Source organism: Peromyscus leucopus, chromosome 7 (assembly GCF_004664715.2).
Source record: "Peromyscus leucopus breed LL Stock chromosome 7, UCI_PerLeu_2.1, whole genome shotgun sequence".
Taxonomy (NCBI): domain Eukaryota; kingdom Metazoa; phylum Chordata; class Mammalia; order Rodentia; family Cricetidae; genus Peromyscus; species Peromyscus leucopus.
Window position 1 is genome coordinate 28221507 of NC_051069.1, and position 17831 is coordinate 28239337.

Here is a 17831-nt window from a genome sequence, read left to right on the forward strand (position 1 = left end):
ACTCTGCCCTCCACAAAGCATCCACGAAGTCCATTAAGAAAGCAAAGGCGGCATGGGGCACAGGGAGCCCGAGCCTAAGTCTTGAGTAGACAGAGGTCTTTCAAAAGAATGTCAAGCAAAGGTCCCAAATGAACAAATGCAGTGCATAAGCAGACCTTTCATCCAAGTTGCCTCCCTGGGAGAACTTGAACTTCCTGCCCAGTAAGAGAGCTAGCTACACAGTAGGAAGAAAGCAAAAGAAAATATTATGAACTTAAACTCAGGGGAGAGAATTCTTCTGCAGGCAGTGAAAACCAGCTCCAAAGGGCATCAGTAGGGAAGGAAACTCCCTCTCAATTACATCAGCCCGTTAAGAACGGAACACTAGCTTTTAAGTCAATAACAACTGAACAGTCTGAGTCCTTTTAATGCACTGAGCATGTGCCAGTCACCTTATAGGCAGCCTAGCAATTAGTCATTATAACATGCATGTTCAGTCCCTAAATCTGAGTCCATCCACTGCCTCATATATGTTAAGGACACACTCGACCATAGAACTATATTCCTAGCTGAAGTCATTATAATGTTTCTAGGTTCTTATTATATTGCTCTCCATTTCATATGGAAGAATAGAGAAAGGCACTCGAAGCACACAGGTGCTAATTAAGAGAAAAATCAGAATTCACAGCCAAGTCCAAGGGAAAACAAACCCCGAGCTTTCTGGTGTACTGTACCCTATCACGTCACGTGAGAAGAAAGAGGCCTGGTTCCAGAGCAAAAGGATGAGAAACGTGTTATTTTCACCTAAAATATTTAAGAACTATGGAAAAGGGCATTGACGCGGTGGAGTTGTAGGAGGATTATAAACTGGAGGGTATACCTTGCAACGAAAAGTCACAGATGGTTATCAACATGGAGTTTCCACATGAACAGAGACAACCTCTATAAACAAGTGGACCACAGTCCACTCAGCAAGGAGGCAAACTGTGGGGGCTTAGACCTGTTCCTGCTTTGGCTGGACAGGGAAGTGAATATGAGTTGCCTCTGACCACCCCGAATGTGATTCTAGCCCATTTCCCTGGCCTCTTCAGCCCTTGACATTGGCTCCTTCTTTGTATCCACAAGATGGGAAGGAGCAACCATCTTGTGGGCTGCACTTTGAGGAGGGTTTAGGTACGCCCAGCAGAGACTGGGGGTAGAAAGGGGACTCACAAGGAGAATCTTTGGGGGGAAGCAAACATCAGACTTCCTCCCTTTTCCTGGAGGGCCACAGCTTTGGAATTAAGGAAAAAAGATACAGGGAAAACGAGGAGAGGTGCCAGAGGCCACTCCTTATTACTCCATACTCACAAACTGAATTCACAAGGGACACTAGTTCGAGAATTTCATCCATTACACTAATGTGTATTGATTGCCTACACTCTACCAAGATCTATGCCAAAGGCTTGTCAGAGGCAAAGGGCCGAAACCCAGACAAGCAGGGAAGACACAGTACGTGGGTATGACTAGCATCATGAGAGAGAAAGGCCAGGTGCTGGGGGAGTTTGCTCAGTAGCTAAGGATGAAAGCTAGCAGGGGAGAGTAGAGGCCCTAGATGACGGCCCTCCACTGGCAGGCCAGCAGACCTGAGGCCATCTACTACCCCTTCATGCCATGCTCACTAAGGATTCATTTTCATTATTTTTTCATGATGAGTATGTATAGTGAGGGTGGCATGTGCAAGTGAGTGCAGGTGCCCAAAGAAGCCAGAGGAGTTGGATCTCCCTGGAGCTAGGGTTACAGGCCATTATAAGCTAGGAACCAAACCCCAGTCTTCTGAAAGAACAGTATGTGCTCTCAACCACTGAACCATCTCTCCGCCCCTATCCCACACTCTTGTTTTTTCATTGAAAAAGTTTTTTTCATGCAACACATTTTGATCATGTTTTCCCTCACCCCCAATTTCTCTCAGATCTTCCCCACCTCTCTACACACCCGACTTTATGTTCTTTTTTCTCTCTCCCTCTCTTAAAACAAAACCAATAAACCAACAAAAAACAGTCAACAATAAAAATAATAAACACCACACACACACACACAAACAAACCCCACAAAACCACAAAAATGAAAATCAAAACAAACAAGCAGAAGATTGATAAGACAAAAAAATGCTCAAACAAAGAAAAATGAGACAAAAAGTTTTCAAAAAATACCACTGGATTTGCTTTCTGTTGATCAAGTAGGGCATGTGGCCTGCCCTGAGGTGTGGCTGGATATACCCAGTAAGACTCCATTGGATAAAACTAATCTTTCCTTGGTAATAACTGGGAAATCTTCTTGGCTAGGGGTGAGAGCCCATGTCCACCTTCCCCTCTGAGCTCTGGGACCCTGACTGGCTTGAGCTTGTGCCGGCCTTGTGTGCTTCCACAGTCTCTGTGAGTTCAGATGGGCATCAGTCCTGTTGTGTCTGGAAGATGCTGTTCCCTTGGTGTTAGCATCCCTTCTGGCTCTTAGACTCTTTCTGCCTCCTCTTCCACAGGGTTCCCTGAGCCTTGAGAAGAGGGCTTAGAAGATGACATCCCATTTAAGACCGAGTGCTCCAAAGTCTCCCACTCTCTGGACATGGTGCATCTGTGGCTCTTTGTGTTAATTCCCATCATCCCACACTCTTAAAGAATGCCTGTATACTGTTTTCTTCTTGTTTTTTGAGGCAGGCTAGTCTCAGACTTTCTGTGAAGCTGAGAATGAACTTCAGCCTTTCAAGTGCTGGGATTACAGGCATGTGCCACCACACATGGCTAGGCATGAGATAGTTTTGTGGTTTTCTAATCGTTTTCATTTAACATTTTGTTTGGGAATGTTTATATGGATATGGTGAGCAAATTTTAGATGCTCTGGATGTGATTAGTTTGGATATCATTAATTTATTAGAAAAGAGAGATGTGGAAATTGTTCACACAACAAAAGATTTCAGAGCGTCCTTGGAGCGGGCAGCTTCCTGTGCCGCCATTTTTAGTTCAGTCTAACTGCAGTCTATGAATGTCACCGTCTCTAAGTAAAGAATGGTCTTTGCCATTTACAATTCCTTTGGTGCCCTCCATCTCCAGGGGACTTTCTTTCCAGCAGCTGCCTGACCCTCCAATCCTTTGCCTTCGAGACCAATCCAACACCCACCACCGCTGCATGTGAGACTTGTTCTGGAGAGTTCTCTGGAGTGTAACGCCTCTTTGGGTTACAGTCTTGGCTGCTAGCCTTTCAGCTTGGTCAGAGAGAAGAAAGAACTTTCTAATGTCTGGCCTGCCACAACTCCAGGTACCTCGGTTCAAACTGTCGCTTGCAAACTGTTTGAAAGCGGCAGAACCCTGCTGTAAACAAAGCCTGGCCTGACATTATGATGAACAGATCAGCAGCAAGGAAGATGACTTTGTTGGTAGAAAGTGGGGGGGTGGGAGGTGGGGGGGGTTGTCCCTCTGTGAGGGTGGTCTTCGGCCAGCCCCTGCCCTGTCCTCACATTCTGCCTGAGATTCCTGGAAGTTCGTGTTTCCACAAAAGGACAATCTTAAAACCACTCAGCAGGGCTGGGGCTACGGCTCAGTGAGAATGTGTTTATCTCACATGACTGAGACCCCGAGGTTCAATCCACAGTACTGTAAAACTAAAGCTACCAACCTACTGATGTCACTCCCTGCATTTACAGACAGGAAAGTGAGATGCAAAGAAGTAAGAGAAAGCTGCTCACCTCCACCAGCCCCAGAACTCCTGACATGGATGCTTACAAAACACAGACAAGGTGAGACATCCATGTGCCTAACTGCTAGGAAATAATCAGACACAGCAAAGAGAACACAGAAAAGGAAAGATTCCAGAGCTCAAGTGTCAGTTCTGTGGTTTATCAACAGGTGTCCTTAGACCCGTGGCTCAGCCTCATCAAGTCTCGGTAACCTCCTCCAAGATGGAAAGGACAATACAAGCTTCCCAGGGGTTCTGTGAAGAGGGAGTGTGCTCAGACTAATAGTTACTGCTTATTGAAGGGAAGCACTTAGCCTAAAGGCTGGCAGTGATCGGTTCCCCTCCCTCTTCCACCAGCAATCGGTTGGCTTCTCACCCCTCTTTGAGTAAGTGACCCCTTACCTTTAGGCTCCTCTGGCAGCACGCGCAGTTCCACAAACTTTTTAAACACCATGCTCTCACTTTTGCGGCGGATTTCACAAGTGTAGGTCCCCTGGTCGGCCTCTTGCACATTTTGGAGCAGGAGAGAACCGTCATTTCGTAAGATGTCCCCCACCAAATGGGAACGGTTCTGGAAGCGTCCCGTAGGCACGCTAAGGTTGGAGTAATAGTATAGCACGTATTCATTCTGAGAATAATAAACGTTGGAGAAAATCAAGAGAGGAGCCAGGCCTGAGAGTCTGGATTGAAAAGACCATTACGTGGAAACAGTGAAGTTATCATCATAATGATGACCAAAAAGTACTCGGCTAATAATATTAATAATGATAATGTACCAAGCAACTGCCTAGCTTGTACAAGACTCCATGACCAACTTCCTATACAGACAAATGAAACATAGTATCCATATTTTCATTTCTTACAACATAAGGAAAAATACAACACCTCCCATAATCACCCTGGGGGATTAGAACTCATAACTTTTTAAAAACCACTTCCTGTCTTATGACAGGGTCGGCGAGATGCCATTCAAATGTATGACCTAATCCCTTGGTATTGTGGGCTGGTGTTCCCAGCAGGGCAGGCAGGCTGCCGCTCCTCTCAACTCCGCCCTCCTCCAGCCAGCAGTATCATAAGGAGTCCTCAGCAGGAATGGTGGCAGGCTGGGAAGGGGAGCCCTGGGGAATTCTCAACTCCACTTCCACCACAGCGCTGCTGCTTTTAGAATAGCAAATAGAAGTGCAATTTTGAGTGAAAGTATAGCACTGCGGGGATAGCAGAGAATGCGCTCTGAGCTACAAAAGCAGCCATTGATCTGCAAACATAAGCATTTCTTTGCTAGCAGCAAACTACTTGGGCCATGTTTCACAGATGATCCAGACACCCACACATCTCCGTGGACTTTGTGATAGAAGCTGAAGACAGTTTCCCAGTCAGAGCTCAGGAGAGCAAGCCCCCTGCCTGGCTGCTAATCCCGACACTTCAAGCAAATGCAAAGAAGCAGCGTATGGTCCCCCAGAGTAGAATGCTTAAAGAATTGTCCCAACACAGAAAGACACCTGTACCATCATTCTTTTGCCTAGCTCATCTGTCTAGACTACAGGAAATGCCTCTCACGTCCATCTTTACTACCCTGTAGGGCAGAAGACAGTAGAAGCTAACTGAGAGAACTCCATGTCGCCCATCAGCCCTCAGCCAGTTAAGCACTGGTATCATTACGGTCGTGTTTCCTCTCCACAATGAAGCAAGGTTGGATAATCTGCCCTGCTGATGACACACAGCCAAATAGCTAAGCTAAGAGAAGACCCAGTGATGACTCCTTCTGAAGCTCTTGCAATACTACCTTGAGAACTCAATGACTGATTCTTCCACACCCAGGCTGTCCTGACACCATTAGCCAGAGGCTTGACTACACAGTCAGGCCACCTCCTTACCTCAGCATATTTCCCGTTTGAGAGTATCCAGTCTACTTTGACCACATGTTTCTCTTCTGTGCTCTGGACAACACATCCCATGAAAGCTGAATCACCCACATGCACGGTCAGCTCAGGGGAGACAGTCATGTCAGCCAGGCCCCAAGGATCACCTACAGGGGTTGAAGGATAGAAGACGTTACTTAGACAAGTAACTTCAACAAGAAAACTCAGCATCAATCTCTAGAGACCATGCATTTCCCCTCCATCCATGATCCAGCACTTAGAGGCCCCTCACTCAAACCAGCATGGCAAAGGAGAGCAATCCTCTGCTTATCTACATGATTCAAGTCTGAAGGATTCTGCAACCTTCAAACCGCAAGAAGAGTTAGCTAGCTGGTTCCCTTGGCCTCGCTGGTCCCTTCCTCTTTTCTAGAATTCCTCTGCCTTACCTTTCTAATGAAAGGAAATCCTGAAATCCACATCCACTCACTCACTTCTCCTAGCTCTGCGTACAGCGTTCTTAACGGTGAACTAAACAGGAAGTGGGCTCATTCTCGCTGCTCGTGAGCTCGCGGGTTCCCTGTCTGAATGATCTGAATGATCAGTTGCTTTCTTCCTCTTTTCCCTTTATTTAATCCCTCACGAAAAGTTTATCGCTGCATTTGCTGGCTGAGTCTCTACAGTTAAGTAGGCCAGAGTGGAGCACAGCTTTCTCTTTCAATTCCCTTTGTGTCTGCCCTCTCCCAGCCTCACGCCTCCCGAGTCCCCATCAACTCTGGCTTTTAGGAGGCCTCTGCAGGCATAGATTCCCCTCACTCCCTCATCGGCCTGTCACTCACAGGATTTCACTAAAAGAGAAAACTATGGCAAGGACATTTCTGTTTCCACAAGATATCCTCTGGCACAAAGACAGCAAAATCAAGAGACAAATTTAGATGCTGCCCAGTTCATATCGAAGAAGAGCCAAGTGAACACATATGGGAGTGAGCAGGAAAGGTGCCAGCCTTTTCATCCAAGCTGTCTCCTGAGAGAAGAGAGAACTTCCTGCCCAACAGCAGGCTCACACAGTAGGGAGCATGGAAAAGAACACAGGAACTCTCAACCCTTTGGACAGAGGTATTTTGAAAGAAACCATACTAGCTCCAGTGACTACTGGAATTTTCCTGTGAGAAAGAATTGAGTATACATATGCGTGTGTACGTGTGTGCGCGCGCGCGCGTGCGTGCGTGCGTGCGTGCGTGCGTGTGTATTCTATGTCACCTAGAATTGAGCAAAGGCAGCACTTTTGTTTATTTTGTTGAGTAATGGTTCACTGTCCTCAGCTCAAAAAAAAATAAATAAATAAAGAGAGCCAGTGAGATGCCACCAAGCCTGATGACCTCAGTTCAATCCCCAGACCACATGGTGCAAGAACCAATTCCTACAAGTTGTTCTCTGACCTCCATACTCGTACCCCACTTGAAAAGTACACTAATGAATAATAATAAAGAGGTGGGCGTGATAATGCATGTCTGTGATCCTAACACCCAGGAGGCAGAGAAAAAGGAGATACAGTGTTCAAGGCCACCGTGGGCTACATAGTGTCAAGTCCCAGAGAAACTCTGGACGAATGGCCAGCTGTGGTGCCTATTTAACATAGCAAAGCACACTCTGACCGCCAGGTCCTCTCAGCATTGCAAGTACCTGTTACAGAGTCCGGCTCCTCTCAGCACTTCTCACACACACACCCCTCACCGCCCTAAACCTCTCCAGGCCCTGAGCTCCCTTCCCTCAGCTTCTGATTCCTATAGAACCCTGGCATTTTGGCCACATGCTAGAACCTGGGCATTTTGGGCACACGCTTTAGAACCCAGGCATTTTGGCCACACGCTACAGAACCCAGGCATTTTTGGCCACATGCGGTCTTTGTCCTCTTTGTCCCCTTGTCCTCTCGATTCATCTCGCTCTTGGTTCCTCTCTTGATCCTCTGCTCTTGGCTCCTGGCCCCCTCTCTTGCCTCTCTCTCTCTCTCTTCTCTTCCTCTCTCACTCTCTCTCCCCTCATGGCCTGGTCTCCCCTGCCAGCCACATTCAGTCTGGACTCTTCCAGACGCCTCCGGCTGCACTCTCCCTCGTATCTACAATAAAAACTTCTCTTCGACCAGACCTAGGAGCAGTCATAGCCCCATTTTCATTCACATAGAAAGACCCTGACTACAAATTAAATTAGTAAATAAGAGAGCAAAGCATTAAATTAATTTCTTCTTTCCACAGGTCTGTTTCCACGGAATAAGGAACAGGATAGAGGCAGAGAAGAGAAAGAGAAAGGAAGGAAGTGGAGAGGAGCAGCAGGAAGCTGCCCTGGACACCCAGGCAAGGTCTGAACAGGAGATTCCCACCCAGTCTACTGAGGCCAAAGCAGGCTTCCCAGAAGGAAGTAAAACCCGGGGGAAGCTTGTGGAATCCAGAAGGCGTGAGCAAGCTTTTTGGGGTGAAGTGCCGGGGGGAGGGGTAAAAATGGGAGGAACCCAGAGTTCCAGGCAGAGAAAAAACTTCAATTAGGAAAGAGTTCCCTGTGTTTAGAAACCACAAAAGTATCTGCCTGACTGAGGCATAAAAGGTTCCTCCATTTCCCTTCCTATCTGAGACTAGCTGTAATTGACCGACCCCAGTGTCAAGCGTAGGGATGCCAAGAGAAACTTCCCTTCACACAATTATGTTCTAGAACACCCAAGATGGACCCAAAGACATTCTGTGCCCAGTAGAAACAGAAGGCGGCAAGAAGAACCAACTACCTGCTCCTGAAACAACCAGAACCGAGAAGTTCCAGCCCAGCATTTCCATATCTCACAAACCAAAGGGAATGAAACATACATAAAAATTGACTTTTAAAAACACACAAGACCAGGGCTAGCACAATGGCTCAGTGGGTAAAGGCACTTGCCACCAAGGCCGAAGACCTGAGTTCAAGTCTAGGAAACCACATGGAGGAAAGAACGGGCCAGCTTCTGCAATTTGTCTCTGACATACCCATGCCCTTCCCCCACAACACAAAATAAATAATGTCCAAATAATTGTGGGTACAAGCCTTCAGATACCGGCCTCAGTCTCTCGTTTCCACTTACCCAGAATCACTGGAATCACAATCAGTTTCAGGAGGCAAAGCATACTGCTTTCAAGTTTTCGATCTTAAGATAAAAGGAAAACCAGAAAATTATGAACAGAGAACATTGTTAGCGGAACAAACCAACAGTGAGCCCCAGTGTGGGCCAGCGCCCGTGTGGACCAGCGCCACTGTGGGCCATGTTCTGTCTGAGGCACCGGCACAGCACTGAACATGGGAGGCAGAGCTCTGGCGCAGCCACACTTGACATATGAGGAATAGCGGGGAGAAAGGAAGCACAGGAGTTTGTATGAACAAGACAGCATCAGGATGCTGAGGGGGGATAAGGCAAAACAAAACCAAGTGATGTTTGGAGAGACCCTTGGGGTCTGCTTCATGCCGGCCAGAAGGGAAGGTCAGATGAAAGTCACTTTTCCAAACAAAAAGGGCCAATGAGTCCTTGCGGAGCCCTTGAGACAACTACCCTAGATATTCTACAGCCTGGACGCTTCACATAAACCAAACACTACAGGGATCCGCAGCCTCAACTTTTTACCTGTCCCTCCAGCTCAATGGGAATGGCTGCCTTGATGAAGGCAAAGGACGTTCAGTCCATGTGGGAGAAGAACTATACAAAGAACAGAAACTGATTGATCAGTGATTTGCATTTGGACATTACACATGCCCAGCAATCGCTCCGCTAACAGAGTCACAGCCTCAGTTCACAAAGGGGAAATGTTAAGCCTAAAGGTTAACATTTAACATAATAAAGGTTAACATAATAAATGTTAATACTAAAGGTATTAGTTATCAAATTTAACATACAAAGATACCACAGGAAATACTTTTTTTTTTTTCAACCTTTAAAGGCAGGACAGTGTGGTTAGAATTAAGAACTGAGCTGAACATGTAAAACCATTTCTAGTGTCTTTGTTCAATGTCTGTGCTATTAATTTCACGACACCCTCCAGCTCTTGGAAAATGACTCACTATTCTATACCAAATCCCCCCCAAATATTCTTAGCCAAAGTGAAGAACCCTAACACTAAGAACTTACAACTCAGTCCATCTTGGGGAGCACACCATCTCCCATTACTATAACGATCTCAGCTGTGACCCCCAACACCTAATGGCTCAGCAACTAGAACCATTCTACCTCAGAAGTGCTAAGAAATGCCCCTTATTGCATTAATAGCAAGGGCTCAGGCTAGCTCTGCTGGGATATCTGGCACTGGTCATTTCCTTTCTAAAATGCAGTTGCCTGGAACTGGAGATATGGCGCAGCAGCTGAGGAGCATGTACTGTTCTTGCAGAGGATGAGTTTGCTTCTCAATCCCACTTCTAGTAGCTCACGGCTGCCTATAACTCTAGCTCCAGGGACATCTGGTGCCTTTGACCTCCAAGAGTACCTGCACTCATGTGCATATACCCACCCACAAACATACACACATACACAGAATTCTAAACATAAAATTAGAAATACATATTTTTAGGTGGCTGCCCAAAAAGATGCCTTACCTGTATTCCAGTCAACAAAATCCACTTGGAAAATGGAAACTACTCAAGGAGGTTCCTTCCCTGGGTCTTCCTCGACTCACTACACCTTAGCTATGCCTACAACACAGGATGACAAAGCAAGAATCAGATATGATCATATAGATAACAGTGTTTTCAAAAAGAGGAAACATTGCTAGACAGGATCCCATTTTCTAGAACCTAAGAGCCAGACAGAGAGCAACCTGTGACTTTAGAGACGTCAGGCTCTGAGTTTCTGCCTTTATAGGAACAGTAAGCTATCAATCAAAATGAACTAGAAGCTTTGACTACCACTGTTACTATGTAGACAATAATTACACTGTTCCATCTGTATCAGGAGTCGAATAGAAAATACAGATCTGCTCTATGCCGACCACCTCCCCCAACACAAACACAGTTGGTGGCCATAACAGGCTTCTCTTATAGCATGACTTTAGCTCATCACATTCAGACATCCAAGATCCATGTCACCTTCTCAAGGAGCTACTGAGTTCGTTTCTCTGCTCAGCGAAGAGTTCTCAGCTCTCACAGGATTCCCCAAGAGAGAAGAGCAGACAGAGGAGTGATGGCTAATTTGCATGTCTGTCGCCAATGCCTATTGAAGTCTGTGCAGTCCCAAGGACAAGACCACGTACGTCTTGCTTGTATTTGTGCTCCACCAATCCTTGTTCTACAGGATCTATAGATTGCTGGGAGCGTGCCAGCTAAATGCTTGTCACCAACAATGTGACCATTACCTTGAAATCAGCTTCGAGGCTTCCTGCAACCCCTTGACACTATTCTGTGAGGAAACGAGCAACTTGAAAAGGACTGACTGACTCGCACAGAGCCACACCCAGCCTCCTTCAAACCAATTCTAGGAAATGTATACTGTGATGGATAAAAAAATACCCACTTTCAGTCTTAAATACTCAAATACACTGATGGAGTTCTGTGTGAATTGGAGAGAAAAAAAAACAATATTTTTAGCAGAAAGAGCATTGAATTTTTTTTTTTAAGTTATTTTCCAGGCTCAACGTCTGGAACTCAGCTTTAACACTATAGCCTCAGACTTTTTTTTTTCTTTTTTCTAGTTGATAGGCAACTACACTAAAAATTAAGAATTGATATGCAATAAACAGAGAAAGCTTTAATGCCAGGGATTATCTGGGCCATTTACATTCTAACTCACTCAATCTTCACCACAGCCATGAGACTCTTTGCAGATGGGGAAACTGAGGCACAGGCCAGTGGTATGTTTTGCCCAAGAACACATAGCAGATTGGCACAGTCAGACAGGCATTCTGGATCTTTCAGCCCCAGCCTGTATCGTCACGTTGAGGTGTTTCTCCACATCTGTCAAAGCAGCTGATGTTTTAGTGTGTTTACTCCCTGAGTTTTATTTGAAGAAACAATATTAATCCCCCTACACACACACACACACACACACACACACACACACACACACACACACTGGTTGTTCTTCCGAACTTCATTGCACATACTTTCGCATACATGGCACATGCCCTTCACTCCTGTTGATCCATTCTTCAGATGGCAAGTTAAATGTCATTTCCTCAGGGAAACCGCTCCTCAACCACCCATCCTAGGCCAGACCACCCAGCTGCCCCTTCATGGTGCTCTGTATCTTTCTTTCAGGGCATTTGTCACAAGCGGTCATCATCTATCTGCTACGGTGCTCATCTGTAAATCCTTGTTCCTGGTCTCACTCCCCAAGACTCTCAGCTCCAAGAGGCTGAGAGGGCACCTAGGAATCTCTCTACAACTCCAGCGCCAGCATGGTGTAGGGGGCAGGCAATCCTCAGTTTACAGCTTCTCAAACAAGCTCATGACACCTTGGGAACTTACCAAAAATCCTCTAGTTAAGTTTCAATTTCCTGAGTAGGTGGCAAACATTCAGAAATTCTTTTTTATACACACATCATCATCATCATCATCACCACCACCACCACCACACATCACTTAGTGAGGGGGAATTATCATCAGGAAATTCCATTGTCTGAGCATCCCAGAGTGCACTTACACAAACTGAGATGGCTATAATGCCTCTAGGCTGTATGATCTTATAAGACCACTGTCTATGCATTATCAACTAAAATGTTATTTAGTACATGACACATACTTATCTATACATACACATACATTTTGAAACATATACAATAACCCCAATTCTGAATTCTAAACACACAGATCTTGATTTTTAAAATCCCAGCCAGCTGGCACATTCAGAAGCACCTTGCCAATGGGTCTTGTTTTTAAACTCTCCTCTCTACCCTGTTCCCTTCCACACACTGGCATAGCTCAGCTGTAGGTTGCCGGTTAATACCACACAGCCAGTTATTTCATGTGCTGGCCAAGCTTTCTGACCCGCACTCATGGCTTTCTCACGATAACTCCTGGCAAATATCTCCTGTGAGTCCTAGGGTGTGTGTGACCACCAGGGTTACAATATTTATTCACATATTATTACAATAGTGCAAGGCAGTGGAAGAACAGGGTCTTGCTGTCTCCTGGCCAGTTCGCCCCCGGTAATAACAAAGACCGCAGAAACACAGACAGCTGGACAGCCTTCCCGCTCTGCCTCACTCCACTGTGAGGCTAAGTTCCTTCAACTCCCCTGTCTGCTGCTGTACACCTTTGGACTCTCAGAAATGTGTACACATCCAAGTCCTCATGACCACTCGGCGACACCAACCTCTTAAAATATGCCCTTGCTTTTCCTTCTGAGACCATGAAATACAAATGGGGGCAGGGGATTGTGCTTCTGAAGCACAACCCAGATTACATGCTACTTAGATGGGACCTTGGGAACCATCTCCTGCTCCCTCCAGACTAGCAGGTAGCTAGTTCTAATTCAGCTTACGTCTGTCTTTCTGGAGGTCTGGGCTAAGCCAGGGTAGTCCAGCTCTCTTGGGAGACTTGGACTTGTTACCTCGGTGACATGTTGATTTATCCAGAACAGAGAGAAGACAAACGGAGGGAGGAGGGCTGCCATGAGCTCCAGGACGGCCAGTCGTAACTCTGTCTAAAGCCATAGGCAGCAGGAGAGTGGAAGCCCATGGATGACCTCGCTCACGCTTATTACGGCAAAGCTGACTTCTCTTTTCTCTGAGAACCTTGACGTAAAGTACACTACTAAAACTAAAGTTGCACCTACTTGTCTACCTCATGGCAGCCCCCGCTGTGGAGAGCGGGGGCTCTGTGCATGGCCTCCTCAGTCTACAGCAGCTGGACCAGCTTTCCTTTGAATGAAAACTAGCCACCTTCTCAGAACAGTTCAATGGCTCACAGCACTCCAAGTCACTGCTTACCCAAGATGACAGCGCCCAGGAAAAAGCAACGCTTCACGATCTCGCGCCACAGCATCCCCCACACCAACTGAGAGACGTCTGCCAGCCGAGTAAGGCGAGCTCAAAGCAATCAGATGTCTGCGTGCCTTCTGAGGTGGCTACAGAAACACAAACAGGAACCTCCAGATCAAGCTTCTCCTTTCAGTCACCGGTCTCACTACCCAATCTGCATTTACGTTTTCATTATTTTTTAATTAATTTTGGTCAATTTCACGAATGCTAGCCAATGTATTGGGATGGCCATATTCACCCCATTATCTTCTCTTATTCCCCATCTTATCCCTGCCGATCCCCCTTCTCTTCCCAACTAGTCCTATTCTTGTGTGTGTGTGTGTGTGTGTGTGTGTGTGTGTGTGTGTGTGTGTGTGTGTGTGTCTGCATGTACATGCGAGTGTGTGTGTGCATGCATACAGGTCTTATGCAGGTAGCCACAGCTTTCGTGTGCACATGATTACAATGGCCATGTCATATCCAGAAGCATAGTACTCCATTATCTTCTGGCTTTTATATCTTTTTCTGCCTCCTCTTCTGTGATGTCCCCTGAGCCTTAGAGGAGGTGGTACACATGTCCCTTTAGGGGCATTTGTATTTTTATTCTAAAATGAAGGACTGTATGCAGTTTAATAAGTTGAGCCTCATACCCTGGGTCCCTGCAGGTTTTACTTCCCCTTCTGGATTACAGACTCTGCAAGCAAGATCTCAAATGGGCCAGGTGGAGAGGTGTATGTCTGAAATCTCAGCACCCGGAAGGCTCAGGCAGGAGAGGACAGCCTGGGATGGACAGTGAGCCCCTGTCAAAATGAAGCAAAACAACAACAAAAATCTTGAAAAGTATGAGGCATTTGCTGAGTAATCAGCTTTATGTAAACAAAGCACAATTAATTTAAGATGAGTAAAAAACATTTGGCTGTGTTTCAGATACAGCGGCTTTTCTTCTTCTTCTTCTTCTTCTTCTTCTTCTTCTTCTTCTTCTTCTTCTTCTTCTTCTTCTTCTTCTTCCTTCTCCTTCTTCTTCCTTCTCCTTCTCCTTCTCCTTCTCCTTCTCCTTCTCCTTCTCCTTCTCCTCCTCCTCCTCCTCCCTCCTCCTCCTCCTCCTCCTCCTTCTCCTTCTCCTTCTTCTCCTTCTCCTCCTTCTTTCTCTTCCTCTTCTCCTCCTCCTCCTCCTTCCTCTTCCTCTTCTTCTTCTCTTATCACAGAGATATAGCCCGGCTAACCAATCATCCTTTAGCTGCTCCCAAAGATTCACCTGCTGGGTGCTCCAGCCCACCATGTTGCTGTGTAGGTTTCCTCTGACTGTGAGGGTTGCCAGCACACAGGGAGCAAGTTATTCTCCTAGCAAACACTTAGAGCAGCTTTGGCATCCTGGGGAACAACTTGGGGTTTCCTGACTGCAAGGTACCTTTCCATTTTAAGTCACCACTTCAAAGTTAGTGTTCTCACGCACACACATTCACCCTTAGCTCTACTGAATTGACCCAAGCCTGGGTATGCTCATCTTTTGGAATTTGTCCTGTCCTGAAAACTATTGACTGTTTTCTCACCTCAAGGACCATGCTGCACAGGCTGCATGTAAATATTTCCACTACAGTCTATTTCATGCCAACAGTTTGCCACTTGGCTCACAAAATTTCTAGAAATGCAACCCTCAGCTCCTGCTGCGTGAGCTGGTTCCATCGGGCCACTGGATCTAGTCAGTCTTACCGGCATACAGCTCAGACAGCTTTCTCAATGCTGAAAACCACAAGCCCCTCTTCCCCACAACACTTCTCATTTTAATGCAGACAAACATGAGAAGGGTAGCCACAGGTGCAAAGAAGTTTATTAACTACAGTGGAGTAAGGAGTCCACGAGTCACGATGTCTATGTGCACGTAGCATACATACATACTTACAGCTCATACCCTCCGACGAACAAAAAGTTAAAGTTTAAAAGTCGATGAGATACAGCAGGGAAGAGTTCAACACCGGAGTGGACTCTTCTGGCAGGAAAGTTTTGAACTGTGCAATTACACAAGAGTCTTGGTCCACTCTATGGATCTTCTTAGAGTCTCTCTTCAGAATGGGAACTCCGTGATACAATAGAACATTCTGGCTCAGGATTTGGCCTCCAGGTTTCACCCCCACCCCATCCCACCCCCACCCCCACCCCCACAACACAAACACATACACATGGGGGGTGCAACTTTCCATTCCCAAGCACCATTGCCTGACTCAGGAGCTGCAGACAGTTAAGATGTCCCCAAGTAGCCTGAAGTGACAGGTCACAGAGGAAAAATAAAGCACTTTATAAATTCACATTTTGTAACAGTTTTAAGAGCCCAATGCATAAAACTCAGGTGACAGAACCACAATGAAAGACTTACATCTCTTTCCAGACAATGCTATAATGCCATGTGGTTTGAGGCCACAGAGCGGCAAAAGGGGAGAAAAGAAGTATGAGAATGGCACCTTAGATGATATTAAAACAGGAAGTCAAACAAACAAACGCCTTTATCTTGCATTCATTCTTAAAGAAGGCAGGGTTCGGCAGACTGCCTTATCGTCCCTAGGATCAAAAAGCTATCAAAAGTTAGCAGCGCAAACCTCGGCAAAAGGGTGAAGAGGGACTAAGAGGGCAGCCTGAGCCTGGGATGCGACCACCAACCCACAGAGCAAATAAAATCACTGCCTCACTCCCTTACAATGAAGGACATCCATGGTCTGTCCTTTAAAAGAGAAAGGACCACTTCAAAACAGGGTACACAACAGTGTGTGTGTGTGTGTGTGTGTGTGTGTGTGTGTGTGTGTGTTCATCAGGCATCAGTCACCTAACTCATCAATGTCTGAGCTAGACAACGCCTCACAATACACTTGCAAGAAAATCCTAAGACACCAAAACTGGTCCCTCGTTTTCACGGGGTGATGGTTTAAATGGGTTCTTGTAACCCCTCTGTCAGAGGCCCACAGCATGCCCCCTCATAACTGGATCGCTCTCTTCAGATCTGCAAGAGCCCAGTTATTTGTGCCTGGTACCGGAATGCTTTCTGCTCTGTTGATCTGTCAGAAAGGGTCTCACTGGAGTGGCCACAGGCAGACCCCAAAGAACCATGGGGTCTAGCCACCAGAGATGTAAAAGGCCAGTTCTTCCTCTTCCACGGGCTTCCATGAGCAGAGCTAAATCACAGTGCTTATCAGCTCATCAGATTCATGAATCAGCAGGCTAGATTAACAAATCTTTAAAGCAGAGTTAATGATCCCAGTCTCAAAAACAAGATCTTGGTGGTAAGTAGAATGGCTTTTATAAGATACATAACCTATAACACTAATATGGAGCCCTCCCAAGCCACTTTAGGAAGAACCATGAAGAAGATCACCGTGTTGAAACAACCAGGGCTGGGGGAGGGGTCATTTGCGACTCTCACAATCGAAGTGGGCCCTATAACTCTATAGAGAGGGCTGTTTGCACACACGCTCTCAGTCAGTCCTTCCTGACACGTCAGGTACGTCTTAATGGTTTATAAAAAACCTATTATAAATTAAAATTTTACATAAGCTGCTCCAGGAGAGTAGAGGTGTGGGTTGCAAGAGAAGGGAGATGTCCTGTGCAACCTCACTTCCTCATCTCCGGGGCTGAGAAAAGCAGCTTGCAGACAGAACTGCATGCCCACCACTGGTGCAGCTTAGAACTAGCAAAGGTTCTGAACAACAACACAAGAAAAGTGACAAGACTTACAGCAAAGGACGACAAAACGTCTTTCAGAAGTCGCCCCTAGAAACCTTCTTCGTAAGAGGCATTTCTGGCCTCTGACTTGAAAAACCAAGGAGGAAACCACAAATTAGTCAGCTGTAGGAACGCAAAAGAGCAGACTCTTGGGCCCAAAGTGTACCTAGCAAGAAAAATGAGGAAGACTCTTCTACCTCAAAACTTGTTTCCTTAACTGTGAATGGACAGTAACACTTTAATACTTAAAAGACCCCGTCAAAGCAAGCCTACAACTTGTGAGCCTACTGAGTCTAAAGAAATTGGGGCCAAATACTCCAAGTCACCCAAACACAACTGACGACGACGACGACGACCATTAAACCACGTAGGGCACACTGAGTTCTCCCAACAGAAAACATGTGTGAAGAAGCAACGGTTACCCATCCCAAACAGGTGTGTTGTTCATTGGCACATCATCAGGAAGCTACAAGCTCCACATCATTAAAAGTACAATTTTGGCAGCCGGGCGTTGGTGGCGCACGCCTTTAATCCCAGCACTCGGGAGGCAGAGCCAGGCGGATCTCTGTGAGTTCGAGGCCAGCCTGGGCTACCAAGTGAGCTCCAGGAAAGGCGCAAAGCT

General features: G+C 46.3%; 1 protein-coding gene across 5 annotated transcripts in view; it reads right to left on the reverse strand.

Moving 5' to 3' along the window:
- Positions 1 to 17672, reverse strand: part of Jaml (junction adhesion molecule like) — a 34495-nt gene extending 16823 nt beyond the window's left edge. The window contains exons 1-8 of one of the 5 annotated variants that reach the window (XM_037207544.1): positions 17222 to 17672; positions 14152 to 14301; positions 13472 to 13608; positions 10632 to 10849; positions 10143 to 10238; positions 8647 to 8709; positions 5562 to 5713; positions 4090 to 4315 (exon numbers count right to left, since the gene is read on the reverse strand). In XM_037207544.1, the coding sequence (XP_037063439.1) occupies positions 4090 to 4315; positions 5562 to 5713; positions 8647 to 8689 (421 nt within the window). In that variant the 5' untranslated portion in view covers positions 8690 to 8709; positions 10143 to 10238; positions 10632 to 10849; ... (1 more) ...; positions 14152 to 14301; positions 17222 to 17672. Of the gene's footprint in view, positions 1 to 4089; positions 4316 to 5561; positions 5714 to 5992; positions 6099 to 8646; positions 8710 to 10142; positions 10239 to 10631; positions 10850 to 10897; positions 11063 to 13092; positions 13246 to 13471; positions 13609 to 14151; positions 14302 to 17221 lie in introns of those variants that run through there. The other 4 variants (XM_028866422.2, XM_037207545.1, XM_037207546.1 and 1 more) reach the window with 4 other exon arrangements.
- Positions 17673 to 17831: the final 159 nt, after the last annotated feature.